General features: G+C 45.3%; 1 protein-coding gene across 5 annotated transcripts in view; it reads right to left on the reverse strand.

Moving 5' to 3' along the window:
• Positions 1-25,923, reverse strand: part of PDE10A (phosphodiesterase 10A) — a 293,855-nt gene that overhangs the window by 38,722 nt on the left and 229,210 nt on the right. For all 5 annotated transcript variants that reach the window (XM_047734525.1, XM_047734526.1, XM_047734528.1 and 2 more), the window contains exons 11-17: positions 24,372-24,514; positions 21,828-21,920; positions 18,945-19,131; positions 11,578-11,720; positions 9,252-9,335; positions 7,575-7,725; positions 3,388-3,543 (exon numbers count right to left, since the gene is read on the reverse strand). In XM_047734525.1, the coding sequence (XP_047590481.1) occupies positions 3,388-3,543; positions 7,575-7,725; positions 9,252-9,335; positions 11,578-11,720; positions 18,945-19,131; positions 21,828-21,920; positions 24,372-24,514 (957 nt within the window). The remainder of the gene's footprint in view (positions 1-3,387; positions 3,544-7,574; positions 7,726-9,251; positions 9,336-11,577; positions 11,721-18,944; positions 19,132-21,827; positions 21,921-24,371; positions 24,515-25,923) is intronic.

A 25,923-nucleotide genomic window follows, 5' to 3' on the forward strand; every position in this document is an offset into this window, starting at 1 on the left:
CGTCTCTCTCACTGAGACAAGAGTGAAGGCAAGCCAGGACCGAATACACATGCCTCCTTCTTTCTGTAAGTGATGATGTGTTTGTGGGTTAGACTGATACTAGCTTTTTAGATGTATTTTCTGTTCTGTCTGCTTACTGATGTGGCTGTGGTCAGCCAGGGGTGCGACAACGCTCCCTCTGGTTGCCCAGAGTATCCAGTAACAGTAGCAGCCACACTCCGTCCACACTGGGGTTAACAAAACTGATAAACTCTCTCTCTCTCTCTCACACACACAACACACACACACACACACACACACACACACACACATGCACACACGCACAGCCTGGGGAAGGCCTGAGGGGGAGGCCTCTCCAACCATATACACCAAACCATTCATTTTGCACTGGGCCGTGTTGCCGGAGGACGGACAGCTCCGGTCCACAATCAGCCGCAGCCACGGTGACAAAGATCTGCAGAGATCGGGAAGCAACAGGCCAAATCCTTCCTGACGGTGAACAGCGCAGGTACACAGCTGTCAGAGGCATCCCTGCGCTGTAACAATACTCATTTTAGTGACTGGAGGTTGGAATTTTTACTATTACTCTAGACTATCACCTTAAATTGGTCAAGTCTGGAGTTGTCTCCCCCCGCCCCACTGCAAAGATTTTATATATTTATTTGACAGAGACAGAGACAGCAAGAGAGAGGACATAAGCAAGGGGAGTGGAAGAGAAGCAGGCTTCCCACTGAAGGGAGTCGACCTTTGGATCATGACCTGAGCCAAAGGCAGACACCCAACAACTGAGCCACCCAGGGGCCCCTGGAGTTGTTTTGTTAAAGCTAAAGTCAGCAGGCCTTGACACCTGGATGTGGGGGTGGGGAACAATGACTCTAAGGTCATGCCCCCATGATGGCTGGGAGATGGAGGCCACCCCAGAGGAGATGTAGGATAATAAGCAAGTTCTGCTCACACTGAACTCGGAGTTCAGGTGTTTGGAAACAGAAGACCCCTGTGCCCTAGGCTGAGACACAGGTGTGAGAGCCACAATGGTGACCAGAAGGACTTCAGAGAGCAACCTGGCGGAGCACCGAGATGAGCAGCACGACGGCAGGGATCGGGCTCTGCTGCTACTACAGCCCCTGGGCCTAAAATGGGTGTTGGCAGCTGGGAGGAGCTCATTAATGTTTGCTACTAAAATGAAATTCAAGAGGCAGTTCGAGATGGATCTGAGAAGAAATACTCCAAGAAGGATCATGAGCACAGATGTCAAACCAGCAGAGAACACAGCAGTTTCCAGAAGAAGGAAACCTTTCCTGAATCCTCCTGCCACAGTGATGGGCCATCTGTTTACGATCCTGACACATCTCTCCCTTTTCCGACTCACACAGGAGGCTTTAGGTCAGTTCAGCATATGGATTCGGTTTTTAAAGGGTAGCCTTTTCTCCTGGATCTATGGCAATGACCCGTGCTTCTTTCCAGCTCCTCCTTCTTGTGATCCTGAGGAAGACTGTAAGCACTCTGAGTAATGATCTTCCTAGAAATGGAGAACAGATTCACCCTTCCTGTGGCCTCCCCATCAATGGAAACCCCATCTCCAACCCTTGGAACCTAATGATTCTTCAACACCTTCTCACCAATAGGTTGTCTGAGCTGAAGTTACTGCCCTGGGTGCTGCCTTCCGTGTTCTAATCATTCTAGGAACTCTGTGTTATGTCCTGTGGAGCCCCCACGCTGCTGAGGGCTTGCACAAAATGAGACAGACCCTTCCGAATCCCCACTGTGGAGGGCAGCAAATGGGGCAAGTCTCCCAGCACTGGGGTGGGTCCAGGCCTCTCCATGCCTCCATGGTTTAATCACTGCTATGTCACGGGGCCTAATTTTTTATTCTACCCAGCAGCAGTGTACTTTGTGCAATCCCTATTTCAGAACGAATCCCATTATGTTTAAAATAGGTTTTTCAAAGAAACCTTATAAAGGCTATTACAATTATTTGCAGATTACATTACTATAATATTGCCGTAGGCAAATGTGTGAATTAGGACATGGGAGGCTAAGGCAGTGAGTCTGAATTATCTCTAAATGAAGGCGTCCTGACGTAAGATCAGAGTATACGCAAAAACTGTCGTGAAGTTCTAGGATGCCTGTCATCTACAAAAGGCACGTTTCTATACACGCACACGCAGGCACAGATATGTGCGTATTCACACACATCTTTTATCCTGCTTAAATTACGAGGTCGGTAGGTATGTCCGTATCTACCCGCCCGTACAGACATCTGTTGCGTTAATGAAGGCAGGACGGTGCTGAGGGACACTGGGAGCGCGACTGCCTGTGGCTCTCAGGGCGAGGACCAGCTGCGGACGAGTGGAACAACCCGCCAGCCTCCGGATATAGCCTGCAGGTGCCTGCAGCAGCCCCCGCGGACCCCTCGGTCACCAGCAGGTACCCGGAGTCTCACATCAGTGAGGCCATCGTTTACCTTCTCGGTCCTGAGGAAACAGGACCCACACAGGCACGTTTTGCTGCGTTCTGAGAAGGTCTGGGCCAGGAGCACTACCTGCCCACCCGGACGGTTCAGACACAGATGATAAACAAGGCCTGTCGGAGAAGCTGGGGAGAGCAAACCGCAGCCCGGCCGCACAGGGACGGGGACGGCGCCAGGAGGCAAACGGCCCCGCACCGCAGCCCGCCCGCGGCCGGTCCTGCTGCAGGTGCCTCTGGGCTGTGTCACACCCGTCTATACACATGTATCCCGCAGAGCCCACGGCCGTACCCGGACGACCTACTGGGACTGCGCTTCCTACTCTGGCGCTGACAGTGCGACGAGAACACAGAGTCCGCCCCCCTGAAGTCAAAGCACATTTAAGAGACCGTCCAGGAGAGGGGTCCAGCCAGCATGAGGTAGGAGGCACCCCGTGAAGGTGACCTTGAGGACGAATGTTTAGGGTGAAGACAGAGCGTGTATACCAGCCGGTGAAGTGACGGCTGCCCATGTCTAGATCAAGCACCATGAACAAACAAGGAAACTAAAAGGACTTCAGTGCACTTAAAACTTGATTTGCCTAACTCTGAAGATTTGTTGTTTGTTGTTTGTTGTTCAATACGTTGGGTTTAAGAATATGAAAATCCATATAAATTTATGATTTAGTATGTAAAATAAGCTTTCCCTTAAGAGTATCATGTACTTAAAAGTCAAAGCAAAAAAAAATATATATATATATATATATATACATATATGTTCAAAATCTTCACCAAGGAGGCATCATCCGAAAACCCCACGACTATCTAACGGCGACTGTACATACAAGGTTCTGCCATAACATGCAGGAGGCCGCCCAACACCCCTCCTTCTGCACAGGCCATTAGAGGCTGTCCGGGGCGGGGAGGGTGGGGAGCGCTCACCTGGAGGATGGACACGGTCTGGGAGAAGTGGTGCTGCTCCATGGTGGACGTGGAGTAGAGCGCGGCCAGGGGGTGGTCGAACTTCTGCAGGTAGCTGTTGCTGAAACCCCTGTGGTCCAGGTCATGACACAGGCACGCGATCAGCAGTCCTTTGCGCTTCAAGAAAAAATGACACAGTGCAGATGTTCAAAACCAAGCAGTGGGTGTGACGCGATCTTGGCTTCTCCCGCCGATCGCATGGACTGGCTCCTGTCCTCACAACAGCCCGCATCCTTAGGAAGGTCTGAAATTCCAGGTAATCTAGCTTCGTCTTAAACCTCTTTGTTTTTCTGGCTTATGAATTTGACAACGGAATTATTCTTGACTTTTCTGGCTCAACTTTGGGGAAAAGTACAGATGGTATCAAATTAACGCAAATGTCCCCAAGAATTAGAGAAAGTGAATCTGCACAAGGAGAGGACAGTTACTGCCCTTCATTCAAAAATCCATTCAGTGTTAAGTTTCAACAATGCGGTTGCTACTACAGAGAAATGAGGACTAAAACAGTAAGTCATATAGCTTGTGACCAAATGGCAAAATTGCACAAAGAAAGAGCAAAAGCAGAGCAGGTGGGAGCAGGTGAGGTGTTACAGCAAGTGGGGTGGGCCGCAGAAGATGAAGGAGAAAACTGGTGGGAGAGGCGGCACCGGCTCCAGGGTGAGCCTCCCCCACGGGATTAGAGGGGGCTCAGAGGGCGGCGGGGGCTGTGGGCAGAGGACAGACAAGAGTGGCAGAAAGAGGAGCTGACAATCTTTGAGGCCTTATTTTCTGTGGGAACCAGGGAAGGACTACGGGGTTTTTAGCAGAGCAGTGATATCATATAACTTATATTTTTATAAAAGATTACCACGTGGGCAACTGTACTGAGAACAGACTCGAGGAGGAAAGACAGACTGGCGAGGAGGGTTTTGTCGTAATTCAGGCAAAGCGTAGACCAGAGGCAGCACTGGGGGGCTCAGAAGACGTGATTAAATCCGGGTGAGTTTCATAGGCAGGGTCAGCAGGATTTTCGTACAGTCTGAGTGTGAGCCAAAGGGACAGCAGGGGAGGGAGGGAAGACAGGAGTCAGGAATGGCCACAAGGCGTTTCACCTTGGCAAGTGTAGGACTGTCATCAACTGACACGGGGACAGTCGCGGGTGAAGGAGGTTGGGGGAAAGGGCTCAGGAGTTCAGTTTCAGACTAACGAACTTCAGGGGAGATTCTGAGCTGACGGTGCTCTATTCTAGTCTAACCTTCTGTGGGGGGGGGAGGCAGGTCTCAGCTGGAGAAAGAGGGTGTCCGTGTATATGGTGTTTTGGGCCACCAGACTGGCTGGGCCCACCAAAGTTGCTGTTCGGGGTTGGAGGAGTCCAGAGGTCTGCGCCCTCAAGTATTTCAACTTTCAGAAGTCTGAGGGAAGAAGAAACAGCAAAAAACACCCAAAGCAACCCCCAAACCTATGTGACCAGAAGAAACCAACAGTGTTGGGGGTCCTGGAGCCATGGGAAGACAGTGACTCAAGGAGCTGAAATGCAAGCACTGACCCTCAGTGGGCGAGGCGCGAGGCACCGGGGACCCGGCCCAGGGCATTTTCGGGGATGGGTGGGGCGGAAGCCTGGTCCAAGATGGTTTCAGAAAAAAGGGGAAAGGAGTGGGAGCCAGCCAGTAAGGCAGCTCTTCCATGGGTTTGTGGCAAGGGAGGACTGAGAAGTCGGGAGAGAACAGAGTGTAGAGGCAGATCAAGGGGGTGTGTTATGATGGAGGAACAACAGGGCACTCTGCACAGACAAGCCAGTGCCGGGAGAAAACACACAGAGGGAGGAGGGGAGGGTAAATCGCTAGAGCAGGTCCTCTGGGGAGTGGAGGCAGTGCACAAGGTCAGGAGGAGAGGGGGGGCTCTGGGGGGAAGCCTGGCGAATGTTGTGGTGAATGTGTGAAGTCAGAGCCCGCAGCGGGAGACGCTGACAGGCAGGATGGGGTCTGCGGAAGGCCCACAAGTTGAACTGGGTGCCTCCCTCCGACCTGCCCCTTTCTGGTCGTCATTGAGCAGACCTCGTTTCTGCTGCAAACCTGCTGGGCGGGAAGGCCTCCCAGACCATTGGCACCCATCACCTGCTGGTGTTTGCACGGGAGCTGTCCTGCAGGCTCTGAGGACAGCTGAATTAGCTACATTCTGAGTATGCTTTGGGTTTGGGGTTGTTCCCAAATTTTCTGCTGTTGTCAACCACGATGAATCTGGTAAGAAATTTCAAGGTCTTTTGTTTGTTTTTTAAAGATCTTATTTATTTATTTGACAGAGAGAGACCACAAGTAGGCAGAGAGGCAGGCAGAGAGAGGGAGAAGGAAACAGGCTCCCTGTTGAGCAGAGAGCCCCGATGCGGGGCTCGATCCCAGGACCCTGAGGTCATGACCTGAGCCGAAGGCAGAGGCTTAATCCACTGAGCCACCCAGGTGCCCAGAAATGTAAAGGTTTTAAAATCTTGGACAATAGGTAAAAGCTATTATGTACATTTTTCCACTCTTTTTTACCTATTTTATTTTTATTGACATAAAGTTCAACTGTTCGATTAAAAGTATGCCAGAATCAAGCATGTGAAAATAATTTACAAAGTGAAGAATTATCTTTAACATACTCATTTAGCAAGATCAAATGCTAATTTTTTTAAAAAAAATTTTATTCATATAGTTGAAAGAGAGAGAGACAGAGACAGAAAGAGCACAAGTGGGGGTGGGTAGAGGGAGAGGGAGAGAAGCAGATTCCCCGCTGTGCAGGGAGCCCAATGCTGGGCTGGATCCCGGGACCCTGAGATCATGACCTGAGCAGAAGGCAGACGCTTAACCTCCCGAGCCACCCAGGCGCCCCTAAAATGATAGTTTCTAATAGCTCCCTCAGAGATTAAATATTGCTTTTAAAAAATATATTTAAATTTTTACACATGTTATTTTGGGATTATTTTTAGCCAAAAGAACTGGACTTCTTGTGAAAACATGATGATATCATTCTAAAGATGAATTAGGAACTAAAATGAGTTAATCTGTAGCTGCAAATTTTCTCACTTATCTGAAATTTTCCATTTTTGAATGTGTATTTCAAGGTAATTTGGAAGTATAGTTTCCATGGTTGTCAAAGTCACAGGCTATCCTATGGCAAATAAGACAATGAGACTCCTTCCTTAAAAGGAACTAAATGGAAAAAGTGCTGAATGTCTTAGAAATATGGGATTCAATGAAATGGAAAATCAGAATAATTTATATGAAAAAAGAACACATTTCATCTTTCCTTGGTAATATACTGTAAGTTGTCTGGCTGACTAAGCCCTACCAAGAGATTACTAAGGAAAGAAGGAAATATTCTGACTCTTTAAAATAGCACTCCCCACCCCGCCACACAACATACCTTCCAAGCTCCCTGCCCAGATTGTGAATTTGGTCTGACGGGAGAGAAGAGGTACAGGACTGGCCCTGAGAGGCGCTGGGTTCTAGTGCAAACGTGCCCTTGGGAGAAGCACAAGTTCCTTGACTCGGGGATGAGGAAGCCCCTTCTCTGCACGGTCTGGGGCAGAAGACCAGTTTTATGGAGGAGAGGAGAGGAGACTCGACGCTGGGACCATGTCGGGGTGTGACACGCCTGGCAGTTGCATCACCGAGTGCAGGGCTGGGCAGCGGTGCACGGATGGACTGGGCGGCCCCAGTCGCTCAGGGTTACCAGCTCTGGGCATGCCAAGTCAGGAAAGTCAGGGAAGCCTCACAGAGCCCACTTCCTCGTGGGACAGGGTATCAAATACACATTTATGTCTCGACCGTATTTAATGATTCAGTGTCCTGGGTTCTCAACTCAGCAGGATACGCCTGCATTCCCCAGGGCACTGCGCAAGGAGAAAGACAGACTTTGTTTACCTAACGAAGACTTCCAGAAGACATAAACGGGAAGAGAGACCATTAAACTAGTGTTTCCTCAGTGGGAATTTCTGTATCGACATCTCTTGTTCAGAATAATATGACAAACCCACAGGCCCAGCAACTTTACAAGTTTCTTCCACTGCGCTCCCGACCTGCCGTGGAATCCCACGTCACTCACCCCCCCCACCCCGGGGACGGTGCTCTGACACGCGTGTGGAAATGCATGCAGGCACGTGGAACGGGAAGGGCAGGTGTGTGCGCACGCACCTCAAGGTCGGTGAAGAGCCCGTGGTTGTTCTGCAGGATGGCGTACATGCAGTGTGCCACCGTGACGGCGTGCTTCCAGTTGTGGTACGGCACCCGGCGGTAGTTCTTCTTCACAGACATAATAAAGCGACACAACTTTTCAAGCTCAAAGCTGTGTGGAGAAGAAAGTGTTATGACAGAAACTGGGAAGGAGTCAGTACGTTGTAGCTAGAACTCTGGCCTCAACACATACGTCTGAGCCCACAGGGACGCGCGCGCTGGGCCCCACTCCTCACCCCCGTCTCCCCATCCGCTGGGGAGGGGAGGCTCTTGCTGAGCCTCCGATCTGACACACTAACTGGCCCCCCGGGGGGGCACACACCAGAAGCAGCTCCCTGGCAGTCACTGCATCACCGTCCCCCCATCAAGCATTTCCCACATCCCACCATGCTCAACAAACATTTCATCACCCTGTCCAAGGGTGTTTTGAGCTCATGTTTTCCAAAAAGTGCACTGAGATTCATGAGCTGCTGTCTGGAGAACATGAGAATTCCCCGGATGAGTGACTATCCTTTCAAAACGGACCCGAAGTACCACGGCACACTCAAACTATTGAGTGTGGCCAATGGCTACACCAAAATCCTGACACAGGGCATAAAACAGTAGGACACGTTTCTAGTGTGCGACATTGCTACTCTGTTTTATTTCTACTCATTTGAGGTCCCAGCAGCTCTCTTGAGGAATTTAAGGCTGCTTAAAACAAAAGTACATCAATATAAAACCGGGTTCTTTAAGATACTAAGGAGATGAGAGTTCATAAAACTTCTAAGATACACAACCTTTTTATTTCCCACTGAAAATTTTCATGTACTTGATATATAAGGTATGTCATTATAAGAGTTCCAACTGGTCAAACTCCCGAAGGATATCCAGGAAATGAGTGGAGTTAATTACCCCGTGCACGTCCTCGCAAAGGAGCAATTTATGAAAGTGACTGACAGAGGTTAAGAGAAGACACAGAACTCAATAGCAAGGGAGCGACAATTTAGTTCCAGAGCAACTAAGAGCCTCTATAACCACTTAATGATTAAATGAGTGGGAAAGAGAAAATGAAAATTATTCTTTGCATTTTCAGCATGTGAGCTGAAGCTGTAAAAGGGTATGTGGAAAGTCCTGAAAGGACCCTAGGGCAGGCCACAGGAGAGGGGAAGGACCCACAGGGGAAGGCAGCCACAGTCGAGTCCCTAGTCGTGCGCTTGGCGTGGAATCAGGAGACCTGTTTCCTTCACACCTGTCCTATGGAGGCTGACAGCTGATGCTAAATTCAGTGCATGTTTTCCAAAACACACCTTCACACAGTACGAGATTCTGTGGAGCAACAATCCCTACCTTTTCCCACTACATAGCCTACGGTAATTTCCATCTGTGTTTTTACCATCACCTGGCAGACACATGGTTGGTCGTCAAGGACAGCCACCCTGGCAAAGAGCTTGGCAGGCTGGAGGGGGAATCCAAGAAGGCTATCAATCTGTCCAACAATCTCAGCCTTTTTTTATTTAGATATTTTGAAAAAATTATTTATATATGGCATATTTTCAGATAATTATCAACCAAGAAAGTGACAAGGCATTTAGGCAGGGGGTGGAAGAGGACGTGTCAGTCAACAGCTTCAGACGGAAGTTGTTACGTCGGTCATACCAGGACGTCCCACAGGACCGATGGACCATGTACACAAAAATCCCAGGCCACATGCTTTCGAAAGGACCAATGTCAAAGTGGAATCTGGAATGAAAAGAACACGAGGTTGATTAGCAAACATAATCAGGATAAACACAAGAACAAATAAAGTAATTTAACTTTTTGTCGATTAAGAAACTAAAAAAAACCCCCAAAACCGAAAAACACAAAACACTGGGAGTTCAGCCATCCCTTGCCCTGTCTTCTCAGTCACATCTTTGTTGTATTTAAATGTTTCCAAGAGGAAATTCCACACACTCCCTTAGGAACTTAGCCCAATATTTAAGCCATTGCTTAACTTTCTATTAAACAATCTGTAACAAATGATGTTGTGGTTGTTATCAGAGCAATGAAAGAGTACAAAATAATTGTATTATGAATCCTACACATTTTACACAACTCACAGACCCAGGGGAGGTGGGTGGGGTGGGGTACGGGACACAGAATTTTTTTAGAGTTAAAAATTACTCTATCTCCTATATAAGTCCAAAGGAAAAACTTCATAAAGACAAACAACCAATGTTATCACCTATTTTTCATTTGCTAACTTAATTACTAACATTTAACCCAAATAAACACAATGGTAAAATATTAAAAGAAACCATGTTCCCCTAGTTAGCCTTCTGACACCAAATGTATGAGTTTTCCACACCAAGCAATTCTCCAACCCTCTGCAGACACCAACTGCAATTTGATTTACATCTGACACTACCCACAGCCAGTGCAGACCACACAGGTTAAGGGCTCAGTCCCACGAGACTGCTCCCCCAGCCCCAGCTCTAGATGCCAATCACATGTCCTGGCCACCCATACTTCTGACCACTGGCCATCAATCAGAGGTTTCCACCAACCCCATCTTGGGTTTAGAATGCACTGGAATGGCTCACAGAACTCAGGGAAACACTTGACTTACTTTTGCTGGTTGATTATTAGGGATAAAACTCAAGAGGCAAATGGAAGAGACACACAGGGCAAGCCGCGTGGGAGGAAGGGGTGAGGAAATTTCATGCTTCTGCAGGGGCACCATTCTCCCAGCACCCAACATGTTCGCCAACCTAAAATCTCTCCGAACCCCTTCTTTAGGGTTTTGGAGGTTCCACTGCATAGCAACATTTGATTAAATCACTGGCAACTGGTGATTAACTCACTCCCCAGTCCCTGTCCCCTCCCAGGCAGTCTGAGGGTGGCTGAAAATTACAGCCCCCAAACCACACGGCTGCTTCCTTGGGCAGCCAGCCCCCATCCTCCTGTAGTCCTGCAACAGCATAAACTCCAGTGTGTTTGAAAGAGGTTCACGATGAATGAGAAAGACATCTCTCTCATTCCAATCACTAAGGAAATTCAAGGGTTTTAGGAGCTGTGAGCCAGAAACTAGCTACAAAGACCACATATATATATTTCTTATTATATCAAAATATATACTATATATAAACCATTCAAAGATAAGCTGAAGTGAATAAAAACTCTTAAGAGTTTATCTGAGCAAAATCCTCTCGAATAGGGCAGTGCCAAACCGTTAGTGTCCAGGAGCGCTCTGCGGAAGGAGCCAGAAGAGACCTGTGCGCACAGAGCAAAGACGGGCCGTCACCGACCCACTACGGCTGCCAGGCCAGCCGGCTGTCTGACCCGTGTGTCCCCAGTGCGTCTGTCACATAACCTTGGGGCATTTCAGGCTCAGCTTTGGTTTGCTCCTGCGGGCTCCTCCAGCATTAGAGTGGCCACAGTCTGGCCGCCTCCTGGTTAATTAATATTTCCGATTCTAAGGCAAATCTGAGCTCTGGGCTATCCCTGCAGATCTTCGGTGTGGAGTTCCATAGTGCGGGCCTGCACTGAGGATGAACACGCAAACCGTCACGGGTCCTACTAGCAGGAGCTCACATCCATGAGCACGGGGTTAGAAAACAAAGTGTGAAAGCTGCACTCACTATTACTAAATTCTAAAATCCAGTCCGCAAATTTAAGAATTATATGGAAGTGAAAACTTTCAGATGCCATTTTCAGTAGTAAGTGCCATACAGATGGTGTAAAGGAGGCAGCGGAGTACAAGGAAAACTAACATTTAACGCATTTCAAAATGGGGTTGAGATTGTTTTTAATGACGAAGAGATGTGGCCCTCACATCCACGCTCTCTCATGAGATGTGGTGTCCCCTGAGAAGGGACCATGGCCACACTGGCACCGCACAGGCGACACGGTGCTTGCGACGCTCCTTCTGCACCCACGTCGCCCCAGGCCGAACCAACTGAGGAACCTGCCAGTGGAGAAACAGAGAGGACGGGGCCCTCACAGTTCGATCTCCTTGCAGAGGCGCACGGGGAGGCTGAAACGCATGAGGTCCTGCCACTCCTCGGCCGTGCAGATGCTGTGGTAGGACAGCTTCTCCATCGTCACCCGGTAAATGCACTCGGAATGGCGGATTCGGTGGTACATCTGCAAGGCAGATCCGAACAAAAGGTAAGACGAAATGAGCTGAGTGTTTAAAGTAGTTCTGTCACTAAGAATCAGACCTAGAGCTGAGACCACTGCTGTTACCCATTAACTCTCATGACTCTGCACTTCCATGTTCCCTGAAGACGTCCACGTGGGCTGCTGAAGTTACAAAACGCGTAAGATAAAAACAAACACGGCATCTTCCTTTTGAAAGATGTATCACTTCCGCATCCAGACAACTGTCTCTGGACGGTGAGGTTCCTTGTATTTATCCACTGACCCTCCTGCTTAGACCCCTAGCCCCCGGAACCATGAGAAGTCAGGGTCTGCTGCTTCTAGACCACACGGTCTGTGGTGTTCTGTTCCCGTAGCCCAAGCCCATGGGAAAAATTAACATTTTTTTCCTATGTCTCTTTTTATAAAAGTATTTATCTTAGTTCTCAGTGATGTCAAAGTCCTTTAGTCCAGGGGATCTCAACAACGTTTGACCATGAAGTCCTTCCTCAGTAAAAGAACCCGGGAGAGGCATGCCCAGTAAATGAACAGTCCTTTAGCAATTACACGCACGCACGTGCCCTGTGCAGATCCACTGTTTATATTAAAATAGAAATAGAAAAAGATAGAAATACAAAGTACTTACCTTTAATATTTTATTACTGAGCAAGATTCTTTTTATTCTTATTAGATGATTACCTATTTTATAATTAAAGCACTAATTAAGTATGTTATCAACTGTCAAGTTTTTTCTTTAGTAATCTGTGAGATGGCGATGTTAAGGTCTGGGTTCAGTCTGATTTATTTCAGTACCCAGAGATTTTCAGTTATACTATTGGGGAAAGACATGCCATAAACAATGTGGATCCAAATGGAATACAGGACTGGTTATTCTTATGCATCACACTTAGAGTGTCGTCCGTAGCCACTAACATTTCTGACTTAAATTCACATAACTTTCCATTTCCCCTGAGAACCGTCAAGCAAGTTAGGCATCATCCACCAGGCTCGAAACCAATGAGACTTCATAGAACTCTTCATGGGGAAGACTTTAGTAAGGTAAAGCTGTTTCATAAAGTAAAGCCATAAAAAACATTCCATTTTAGAGGAAGAAAGAGGTAAAAGGGAATACAGAACAATGGGACAAACAGAAAACAAGATGGCGGATTTGTACTTAAACATACGATGCGACAGTGGAAACATCCTGGTTAAAGACTGCCTGACGAGATAAAAAAGCAAGACCCAGCTTATGCTGCTCACGAGAATCCTAAATGAAACAAGATAAAAGCAGAGAGGGAGACAGACCGTAAGAGAATTTCAATCTCAGGAAACAAAATGAGGGTTGCTGAAGGGGAGGGGTAGGGGAGGGATGGGGTGGCTGGGGGATGGACATGGGGGAAGGTATGTGCTATGGTGGGAAAAAATAAACAAATTTAAAAAAATTAAAGACCCAAATAAGGTAAAATGATGGAAAGGACACACCACTTAACAACAGTCAAAAGAAAGCCCGAGTGGCTAGATTAATCCCAGAGAAAGTAGACTCCAGAGCAAAGACTATTACCAGGGATAACGAAGGATTATTTCAAATGATAAAGGAGCGCATATGTCAAGAGGACACTGTGTTCCTAAACATCAGCTGGTTTTCAACAGATGTGTACAGGCAAGAGGGCAGAGAAACGACAGCAAGTGTAATAAACAGTGCTGGACCAACTGACACTCACATGCAAATAAATAAATGCAAGATGACCCTTGCCTTCAACCATATGCAAAAACTTACTCAAAATGGATCACAGACCTAAATGTAAAACCTACACTTCTAGAAGAAAACATAGGAGAAAATAGTTGTGACCTTAGGTTAGGCAAATAGATCTTTGATACAATGCTAACAGCATGATCATGAAAAGAATTAAAACTAGAGCTACCCTGTGACCCTGCAATTGCACTACTGGGTATTTGCCCCAAAGATACAGACGTAGTGAACAGAAGGGCCATCTGTACCCCAATGTTCATAGCAGCAATGGCCACAGTTGCCAAACTGTGCAAAGAGCTGAGATGCCCTTCAACAGACGAATGGATAAGGAAGATGTGGTCCATACACACTATGGAGTATGATGCCTCCATCAGAAAGGATGAATCCCCAACTTTTGTATCAACATGGACGGGACTGGAGGAGATTATGCTGAGTGAAATAAGTCAAGCAGAGAGAGTCAGTTATCATACGGTTTCACTTATTTGTGGAGCATAAGGAATACCATGGAGGACATGGGGAGATGGAGAGGAGAAGTGAGATGGGGGAAATCAGAAGGGGAGAAGAACCATGAGAGACTGTGGACTCTGAGAAACAAACTGAGGGTTTTGGAGGGGAGGACGGTGGGGGGTTGGGTGAGCCTGGTGGTGGTTATTAAGGAGGGCATGTATTGCATGGAGCACTGGGTGTGGTGCATAAACAATGAATTTTGGAACACTAAAAAGAAAATAAAATAAAACAGAAAAAAAATCCCAACTGGACTTCTTCAAGATTTATCACTGCTCTCAGAAAGAAACTGTTAAGAGAATGACAAGCCAAGCCAAACACTGGGAACAAATATTTGCAATAACTTATCTGATAAATTCCTTGTGTCTAGAACATATGAAGGACTATTAAAACTCAGTAAGAAAACAAACAGTTGTAAACAAAAAAGAGCAATTTGAGAAGACACTTTACCAAAGAAGACACAGAGATGGCAAATGCGGAGGAACTAGAACACACACAGGTGTGCTGGGAATGTACCAGGGGCTCAGCTGCTTTGCAAAACAGTTTGGCAGTCTTCTAAACAGCCCCCTCACACCTGACCAGCCAGCCCAGGTCTAGGCATTTACTCAATGGAAACGAGAGTCACACTTACAAACACTTGTGCACAGATGCTCACTGCAGCTTTATTTGTAATAGCCAAAACCTAGAAATGACTCAGATGCCCATCAGCCCGTGACTGAGTAGTTTATAGTATCTCTACTCAACGGAATATTCAATAATAAAAAGGAATGAACTATTCATACATGTGATGCCATCAACGAATCTCGAAATAGTTGTGCTGAGTTAAAGAACCCAAGACAAAAAAGAAATACTGATTTTAGGATTCCATTTATATAAAATAACTCCAGAAAAATGCAAAGTAATTTACTATGGTAACAAAAAGCAGATCTGTGGTTACCCGAAATGGGGGGCTGGGGGTAAAGATGGGAAGGGTCATGAGGGAGGTTTCCAGGGGCACCCAGAAACACGTAACACAGTGGACGTGTCGTGACTTGGTGGCAGTGACGGTTTCCTTGGGCTGTGTGTACGGGCACTTGTCACGCTGGACACTCGGGACACACGCAGTGCACCGCGTACTTATAAACCTCAGGAAAGCTGCTTAGAAGTGCTCTGTCCCCAGTCTCTGTAAAGCCTGTGAACACGTGGATGTGGGAGTCACGTGACAATGCGACGGTGACAAGAACACTTGCAGACATCTGTCTCCCACATGCTCTCTTCGCGGGATGCGTTTACTTGGAAAAGCAGCTGTTTTCTTATTCAGTGTGAATGTGACTCGCGATGCCAAAGTCAGATTAAATACTATTTATTTGAATCTGTCTTCCAAATAATGAAATATTGACTGTACTTTGTCATCCTAAAAGATGGGCACACTTGGAATATCTACCTTTTTGTGAAAGATGAGATGTGTAGTAATATATGAATTCAGCAACTCTTCCAAGTACTTTGCCACACACAGCAAATGCGTGGGGAGCACGATGGCAATAGAAGTCCACTTCAAACCACCTCCGTCACTGAACCGTGTGGGCCAGCTAGTGTACAACTCCCCACCTGAACCTGGACCAGGCTACAAATGCAAAGACAGAATTCCTCTTAACTTATTCACGACTCCCCAGGGATGTTATTTTTCTTCTTTAAATGTGGGTTTAGTTTGGTCTAAACATTTAATCATGTTTGCATCCAGGTTTTGTGACGCAGCACCCTGCAGGTTAGAAGCGCTCTGGACCCTCGCAGCCAGGTCCTCTAATGACACGGCTCAGTTAACTCAAGTTCACGGAGAGCGACACAATCTTCAAGAGACACAGGGAAACCTAGACAGATTTTAAGAGGACCGACTTCTACCTCCTTAACTTTCACACATACTCTGATCTAAAAAATGACTTTTGTCCCCCTCCCTTTTTAAAATAACCCTTCCTCAAATTGCTTAAACACAAAACCTCTTGAAACATAGGAAAATATGAAATACAGTATTAATGAGGTCTAATAGCAGATTCTGAAGTTTTCATAAAATATCGATGGTGGTGAATCTAAATAAATCTTCAGCTGACAGATCATTTTGAAATAACCTTTAATGATGGAGTTATCAGTACTTCTTGGCCTCTTAGCTCAGGTGGAGTTTAAACTGAGAGAAATTGCTATAATAAAATTCTTTCTGCTATTTACTCATTAATGAAGGCAATTCTTAGGGACTTGCTCAAAAATTCCTCAATGAGTAGGAATAACATTCTTATTATTACATTGTTGCTGCATAGCGGGAATCTAATTCTTAGGGCTGCCTCAAAAATTCCTCAGTGAGTAGGAATAACATTGTTGCTGAATAGTGGGAATCCAATTCCTCAGTGTCAAAGAATAAAGTTCCGAAGATGCAAGGGAGACAGCCAGAAGGAGCTGTACGGGCTGAGACAGGATATATGTCCGGGGAAGAGAGAAGAGAATGATGGCAGAGGCTTATGGAAAACTCTCTTCCAAATAACGAGAAAAGGAGGGAAAGCGTTTCAGAGGAGAAACCTGGCAGACGCCGCCTGAACCAAGTGATGAAGCCAACATCACCACTGAAAGAACGTGTGCCTGCTAACGGGACTCAACGGGAACACATCATTCCTCCATATTCCTGTCAAAAGTACAACCTAATATAATCATGCGGAAGTACCTACAAATCCAAACTGAGAAGCGTTCTATAAAATCACTGGCCTATGCACTTCAAAAACACTCAGGTCATGCAAGGCCAGGAGTCAGGAATGGTTCCAGATTAAAGGACACTAAAGAACTTCACAGTTTAGCTAACGGTTCCTGGTGCCATTCGGCTGAGCGATGTTCCTCCAAACTTTATGTTGAAACCTTGAAGCCCCAGTCCCTCAGAACGTAACACATTTGGACACAGGGCCTTGAAGGAAGGAATTAAGGTAAATGAGGTCAGCAGGACGGGCCCACATCAGTATGACAAGCATCCTTACAAGGAGGGGTGAGGACACAGACACACACAGGGAAGACCGTATGACGACACCGGGGGACAGAGGAAGGCCATCTATAGACCGAGGGGAGAGGCCTCAGAAGAAATCAAACCCACGGCCATCCTGGACTTTAGCTGCAAGGACTGCGGCAAAATAACTTCTGTTCTCTAAGCGCCTGGTCTACGGGGCCGCTTCGGGCAGCCTCACGCACTAAGTGCCAGCGTGAGCTTCTGGACTCTTAAATCATGCAGTGGGGAGCAAGATGACGAGCCTGTCTCTAGAAAACACAAGCCAAAGGACTCAGGGGTTATGAGAGCTTTTGTGTAAAACCTGCTCCCACATGGCTCAGAGGAACACGGCAGCTGTGAGCGAGGCCGGGAGAGACAGGAGGAGGAGCATCGGCCTAACAAGGTTAGCATTTCTGTATTGGGGAGCATGGGGAGGCTCTAAGGGAATCTTTGCATTATTTTTACAACTTTGCTTTCTGTCTGAAGTTCTTTCAAAACAGTGTAAAAACTTACACTAAACTTAGTTTCATTCTAAAGTAGGTAAAAAGCATGCATGGGTATATTAGCTTTTTATTTTAGGCCACAGACATCTCATTAGGATATAATACATCCAATAATTTGTATTTTTTGTTTTTGATCATTACTCATCAAAATTTCCCAACATGGTTGCTTTGAGCACTTGTATCCTAATAACAATATAAAATATACTACCATGAGGCAAAACTAATTTTTGACACTTATTATTCATGTCTTAGATTATCTTAATTAATAAGACACTCTTAAGAATAAAATACATTACATTAGATCAAACTTATATGGGTTCACAGAGATACACGTTCAGAGAGAGGAAACAAAGACGCTGTGATTTCCAGTCATGAGAGCCCGCTGTTGTAGTCTTACACGGACTATACTGGCTCTCAGCAGCTATAGTAGATTCCATTGGACACACTCAAAAATCGATGAATATCAATATTCAGGGTATATTTGAAATTACATTCTGCACAACTTTCAAACGAAACAATTATGTAAGCTGTCAATATTTTTATTTATAGGGAGAAACACAGGTACAGAGAATGTCTGAAGCAGAACGCATGGGACAACTGCGTGCATGTGTTTCAGAGGAACCAAGCCCAGGAAAGGGCCCCGGGGGCGTGGGGAGGTCCACGGTGGCCAGCGGGAGGAGCGCCAGCCCAAGTGCAACCCGTTAACCCTAGTTGCCCCCGCATCCTGTTTGCCATTTTTGTTCCTAATCATCCTTCAGCCACTTCCATCAGCTGTGTGGCTGCTCCTGTGGAACTTGAGGTTCTATTTCCAAAAAGGCCATTTTTCTACACTAGTAAAGTATTAACTCCCATTTAGGTTGGTTTAGCTTTAAAAAAAAAAAAAGGTGAATAAAATTATCCCTGACTTTTTAAAAAATAGTAATATCAGTGAAGGATACTAGTGTATACGGAACACTGATGTTTCACGCAACTATTTTAAAGTGGGACCCGGTAAGACAAGTGGAACTTCACATAGGACGCAGGGACCAGGACAGACGTGCCATGAGGGTCAAGTGAGCGGACTCCTAGAGCGCGACCCCGGCGGTCTTCGCACAAGAGTCATCGCTCGCTTTCGTACAAGGCTCTCAAACGGACGACACACGACAAACATAAGGGTTTAGGTCCCATTTTCCTTACTTCAGTAGACACCATGAGACATAAACCTGCTCAAACAATTTAGCTTTATATTAATCTCATTTTTTTAACAAATTCACACCTTAAAACAAATGCTAGAATATTGGACTTTTTTCCCCCAAGCATTTTAAGACATTTCCTAATATATGTGGAACCAGGAATCACCATTTCTCACGTATGAAGGAAATACTGAGAAAACCTAACAAGACAGCAAAACAAAACCCGGTCCTTTCCCCTACTTGACTGAAGCAGTTTTAACGCTGATACTGACTATTTGAAAAGCCCTTTAAGGAAGCGTCACTCACGTTGGCACAGTGTAAGGCTAAAGCGCAGAAGACAGCGAACATCTTGAAGTTGTTCTCGTCCGTCTTCGAGAAGGCACTGCCGCTGATCTTGTTCACCATCTGCACCACGCCGATCACGCTGCCTCGGCTCACGATGGGCATGCACAGGATATTCCGGGTCGTGTACCCCGTGTACAGGTCCACTTCCCTGCGCCATGGGCACGGCCACGCAGCAGCGCACAAGCACAGGAGAGAATAAGCTGCACATTCTGCCATAAATCTCAACTCGGTTTCTCAGTTTACGCTCCTCTCTTACAGATAATTGTAATGGGGCTGCCCAGCTTCTAAGTTCAAGGACTATGTGACATTTGAAAGTGTTTCGTTAAAATCTCTTCGAAAATATTCTAACCAATTTGTTCTTTTGTTTTCAAGAGTTTTCCAGAACAGTCTCTCGGAGACTTTCAGCTTGTCATTCAGTTTCACGTACGCACGGCATGGTTAAGAAAACACACATTGGATGCAGGGGACGGATATGATAAATTTGGTAAAGTCACATGTTCCTTCGAACTTGGTCCTATGTTATGAGAGCTGCCATGCACACGACACACACACTGTTCTTGTTCTGTGAATGGTCTGAACGGAATACATGGCCGCCATCCTTGAACGGACTGCTGCCAGCCTACGACAGCTGAGAACTTGTGACAAGAAATGTTATGGCCCCGGGTCACCTGGGTGGCTCAGTGGGTTAAAGCCTCTGCCTTCGGCTCAGGTCATGATCCCAGGGTCCTGGGATTGAGCCCCGCATCGGGCTCTCTGCTCAGCAGGGAGCCTGCTTCCCCCTCTCTCTCTGCCTGCCTCTCTGCCTGCTTGTGATCTCTGTCGCAAGTAAATAAATAAAATCTTAAAAAAAAAAGAGAGAGAGATGTTATGGCCTCAAATACTTACTATCTGATCCTTAATAGAACATTTTGCTGACTCCTGGTTTAGAGAAAATATTTTTGGCAAACAAGACTCAGTTCCACAGACACAACCATGTACCTGAGGGCAGTGACTGAGATGCTGTCATTCGTGCTCCTTGAACCGCTCTGAGATGCACGGATCCGGTGGTGGGTGTCAGTGGCTCAGCCCTCTCCCCCGTACAGGGCTACTCTGGGGCATGGGCAGACCACATGTTATTTACCGACTCACTGGCTCATGGAGGGTATTGCTCTGTTAACAGCCAGTTTTTTGGCAACTGTGAATAATGATGTTTTGGAGATCTGCATACAAAGTTTTGTGTGGACAGATGTCGTTTTTCTTGGTACCCATGTGTGAGGCTGATGGAGCACAGTAAGCGTACGCTTAGCTCTACAAGAAACTGTGCAGCCATTTTCCAAAGCGGTTGTACCATTACACACTCCCGTCAGCAGAGTGTGTGAGCCCAAGTGTCTCCACATCCTTGCCAACACCTGCTGATGCCACTTTCAGATTTTTTAAGATTTGTTTATCTATTGGGGGGGGGATTGGCAGGGGGAGAGAGAGAGAGAATCCCAAGCACATGCAAACTCAGAGCGAAGCCTGATGTGGGGCTTGATCCCACGACCCTGAGCCACTCAGCACCTGGCTAAGGCCACTTTCTCAAACTGTATCCATTCAAATTATTGTGTACTGAGGTCTCATGTCATATTTCTGCTTCCCCCACATCAAACATCTGCTCATGTGTTTAATGGCTATTCATGCACCATCTTCTGTGAAATGTCTGTTAAAATGCTGGGTCCTATTTATTAAATTAGGTTATCTTATTATGTGCAAAGAGTTGTTTACATCCTCTGGATGCAAGTATTTTGTCAGATACACGTTTTGCAAATATTTTCTCACCATCTGTTGCTTACCTTTTCACGTTCTTAAAAATTGACCCATTAAAATTTTTACATAACAGTTTTAAATAAGGATATATAAATATTTTCAGTATTTAAGCCCTAAAAAAACACGTTTGGTTTTTTGGGAAAAAACGGGGGTGTTTAACTGTGTTTACATTACAAGTTGCACATATTTGACACTGATTAAATTTCTGAAAATACTTATTATTTATGCTATTTAATCGCCTTTTAAAGTAAATCAAATGTTTGAAGTAACAGAACTCTACCGTCAAAGTATCTGAGCTGTTACTCCCTAGCAGTCACAGCATCAGTCTTCAGACAAAATTGTAATTTTGAGATTTATAAAAATCAATTACATAATTTGGTTCCTAGTTCTCCAAAGAAGCTCAAAACAAAACAGAAAACCTTTACATGCCATCTAATATGCAATTTTAATAATATCCAGTAAAAGCAGCAATTTATGGAGATCCCACTTTGTATCAGGCGAAGTTGCCAGATCTCTTATGAGTATTTTCTCTAATCTTACCAAAACCAAAACCAACAAAACAAAACAAAACAAAACAGAGAGCACCCTATAAAACGGGCATTTCTGTACCATCTTGAACATGAGGAGACAGAAGCTCTGTGAGATTACGTAACTCATTCCAGGTTGCTCTAGAGCTAAGTAGGGACGGAGCTGGAACTCGCAAGGAGGCACTTCGACCAGTCACTGTGACTGCCTGCGGGGTATGGTCTGATGGAGACCGTGCCCAGGACAGAATGACTAACACTACAATGAAAACAAAGACAGCCTTGCAAACTTAAACTCTTCCTGTAGAAATGGTTTTGTGACATTTTAATGTCTTATAGCTGGATCTCATTAATGGTTTAGAGTCTGTCGTTTTATAAGAATCTGGAAACACTGAGTACTGATAACAGAGTTGGTTTAAAGAAAGTATAACAGGGCGCCCGGGGTAAGACGCCAACGGCACTGGCACGTGGGGAGCACAGAGGCTGCAGCAGATGGACAGAAGGAGAGGCTGACAGGGCGTAAACGATCTCTTACCTGTTGAAGCGTGGGTCTGCATAGGCATCTGGAATGTTCAGGACTTCCCCCGTTCTTGCTACCTGACCAGCAATTCCTTTCTCAATTGAAAATCTGCAGATATAAAAGAGAGGGACATGCCAATTAAAATACAGATGTTGTGAAATAACTTGAAACGTTTCATTACCACTAAATGTATTATGAAAAAAGCATTGTTTTGTTTTAAATACTTGCATTAATTTTACATGTACATATTCAAAATCCTCTTATATAAATGTAAAGGTAAAGCAGAGAAACACTGCACGGTAATCACTTCAGAAGCTTATTTAAAAAGATATAATCCACAATATATTAAGTTATACTTGATCATAAACTGAAATTGAGAAATTAACTAACACTCTCCTCTACTGACCAATAATAATCCTTTATATTTGTGAAGTACCTTATAATTTACAGGATGCTTCAACATAAATTTTCTTTAAATTACTTACTTACTTAATTAATTTATCCATGCCCAACGTGGGGCTTGAACTCATGACCCCGAGATCAAGAGTCCCATGCTCTAATGACTAAGCCAGACAGACCCCCTCAACATAAATTTTCTTAATTAATTCTCACTGTGTGAACAGGAGCCCATAAGGGTTCAGTAACCTGCCAACATTCCTAAAAAGTTAGTGCCACCATAAAAGCAAGAATACGGGTCTACACCGGTGTATTTTCTACCACGCATATAACCAAACTTAGAGGTTATGTCTGATTTGAGATACTATGCAGTACTGGGACCTTAAGGTTTTTGTAACACAAGCACTATATAAAAATAACACAATTTAAAACTCCTAGTATCTTTGCTTCTCTAATTTGTTAAATTTAAAAACCATCAAAATACAAGCATTATTTGATTACATTTAATTATGTTTAGATATCTAATATCAGCACTTTCTTTTATAAATACATTCTTATTTTGTAAATACTTTTCCAATTACAACATCACCAAAGTACATGCACTCATTTCAAAATTAGTTAAGAGCTCTAGAGCCCACAAAATCTACAGATTTCAATAGCTTAAAAATAATTTCCATAATATCACATTTTCAATATTATAGGAAATAACTATTACTGAAATAAAACTCAAACTTAAGGAAAAAAAAAACAAAAACAAAAGACAGTTGACACAAAAGAGAATTAACTTTCTTAAAATGCCAAAAAGCGAGCAAGCTTGCTTTGTCCTGGTTTTCCTGTGGTTTGAACAACATGCCCAGAACAAATTGGACTGTTGTAAGCAGAGAGTGTCAGAACGCATTTCATGATTTATGCTTGGTTTCCCTGGTCCGTTATCTCCGGTCAGATCGCTAAGAGGCAGGCCCTTACATCCACAGCTGACATCAACTGGCCAACTGAGAGAGCTACAGCCCAGCAGATCCCCCGGGCTCTCCCACGCTTGTCAACACAAACTTCAAGTTGTTGTCTCCAAGATGAGATCGGTATCAGCCCTGGGAAGGAACATCTGAACCTTCCGCAAGAGAAATTACCTGACCAGACTGACTGAGGTCTAAGAAACCAAGAAACCAAAAATAAAACAAGTAAAAATAAAAAATCTAAACAGTGGCTCTAATTCGGAGTTCCGTGAGTGTGGAGTACAGGATCCATCACCATAGGGCCCCAGAATGGGGAGTGCTCCGCGGCAGGCAGCGGTGAGGACTGCTTTGGGACCTGTTCTCGCTCCTGTTCTTGCATACCTGCATGGCTCTTGGATGTGACAGGCCAGTGAATAGCAATTCATAATTAATAAGGAATAGTGTTTTACTACAATGTTGTCACTACCAACTTCGTATTATGATGTGGAAAATATTTAAACAAGATACATAAGCAAAAGGGGTGCAAATGTCTAAAAAAAGGCCAAGTTTTGAATGTTAAGCTTGATTCTTAAAAGTTTGGTGACCGTGCTCCTTGTAGATGTTCAGATTGTGATAAAGGATTGAGCAAGCAAGCCTCTACCAGTTAAATGTCACTCTGTTCATTTAAGTGACAGAAACTGCCATTTAAAGAACAAAGAAGGCTTTAGTTTCTAGATGCAACAGAAGTGTGCTAGGTGACCGATTAAACCAACTGGTCAGTTATAGAATAATGTGTTTAAGTCATTAACTACCCCGGGTCAATTTCCACTGTGGTCTGGACTTGGAGACAGCCCCGTAGTATGCGAAGGATGGGGCAGTGGTTTTTAAGTATGCTCTGTTCCAAGACATAGGAAAACCCTGCAGACTCCAGGTGGGATGAACCTTTACCTACCTGGGAGCACTAGTAAGTTTTTCCAACATGATTTCCAAAAGGACCGCCTCCGGAAGACGGCATTTCCAGGAGTGACGCTAAAGCTTCCTAGGCGCGGTTTCGCTGGCACTGCAATGTCATTCCCAGAAGTACTACCTTCAGGAGGCGGGTCCTGGTGGGAATGATATCACAGTATGACAAGTACTGTCAGCACACCTGTGGATAGGCACAGAAGAGTGGGTAACGGGACACCCGCACAGCTGCAGTGACCGCGTATGGACACTCTACTTCCAGCTGTACCTTATCTCTTTGGTCTTCTTGAAGATAGGTTTTCCTTCCTTTTCCTCTCCAATATCAAAAAGGTCTGAATATAACTCCTTGTTCTTATGGTCTACCTGGAAAAGTGCACAACGATCTGCATTCACCAGATTTTTTGCATATATCTAAAGACAAACAATAAAACAAGAGTAAGCCAATGAGAAATTCGGAGTTTAAAGGCAAACTTTATCAGACATAAATATAAATTTCAGCTGATCTATACTTTGTGGAAAATCTCTAACTCAATAAATACAGGTACACACTGTCCATCCCTGTCTATGTGCTGACACTGGCAGACGCCAGCATGAATGAATGAACAGCTGCTTGCACGCGTGCCGTGGGGCTGGGTGTGGAAATATTGCAGAACTTTCCTGTGGGCTGGAAAGCAGCTGCTGGCCTCACTCCCTCACAGCCCCGCTGCACCGCGGCCCCTCCCTTCCAGAAGCTCTGGGGCTTTACCCTCACGCCTAGTGCTAGCCTCTGCCAGCCTGAGGCCAGCGTCCATTTTGGCTGGCTGGCATTTGTGACGCAGCAGTTGTAAAGTATAATATGAAATACAACTACTAATGAGGCTCATACTCACATCTGTTGCATCTTCCCTGCTGCACTAAATCATGTGTAACAATTATCAAGTGTTTACTATGTGCCGACACTCTCACACCCTTTAGGTGTCTTCCTTCACTTAATCCCCACAATCATGATATTAAGTCAGGGAATATTTTTATTTCCACTTTACATGTTAGGATAACCGAGGCGCAGAGGTAACTAGACTTGTCCACCGTCACATGCTGGTAAGGGCAGACTGGGTATCTGAACTCGTACTAGCTGTTTTCATGGCCTGTGCTCCTATAACGAGTATGCGTTTTCATTTCTAATTGGAAAACTGTATACTCATCTTGTCATTCACTTGTTCATCAATTTCCTTCCACAATCATTTCTTTAATGCCCCAAATACCCCACTGTCCCCTCGGGCTGAGCCCACAGCTGTGGCACAGTGAGCACATTTACCTCGACTGAGAGTTCTGGGAACCTCACCCCTCCGAGTTTTAGACATGAAGTTATTCCCCAGAGAAAAAGAGTTGATTCTCAGAAGAAAACAGCCATCACAAAGTATCCAAGAGGACATGGGCCACCTTGTGGCCAGAGGAAAATATAAAATCTCATGTAAAACTACTCTACAGATTTAATAAAAAGAAATCAAGACAGGTTAGGTACCCCGGTTCATCCCCACAGTATACACTTGTCTCGACAAACAGTACTCATTCAACGAATACCGGCCACGCCGGGGACTAAGTGTACTGGGTGTTATCAGTACAAGAACTAGCAGTTCGTCTCTTTCCATTATCCTGAGAGTTCTGTGACAGCAGAAACTGCTGTTTTTTTCCCCCGCAGTATTCCAAAAACCCAGCACAATGCCTAAAGCAGAGGTCAGCTAAGTCCATTTGCCAAATCTAGTCCATTGTCTGTTTTTATAAATAAAGTTTTATTGGGAAGGAACTATGTTCATTCCTTTACGTATCATTTGAGGCTGCTA

This window comes from Lutra lutra, chromosome 6 (genome assembly GCF_902655055.1).
Source record: "Lutra lutra chromosome 6, mLutLut1.2, whole genome shotgun sequence".
Taxonomy (NCBI): Eukaryota; Metazoa; Chordata; class Mammalia; order Carnivora; family Mustelidae; genus Lutra; species Lutra lutra.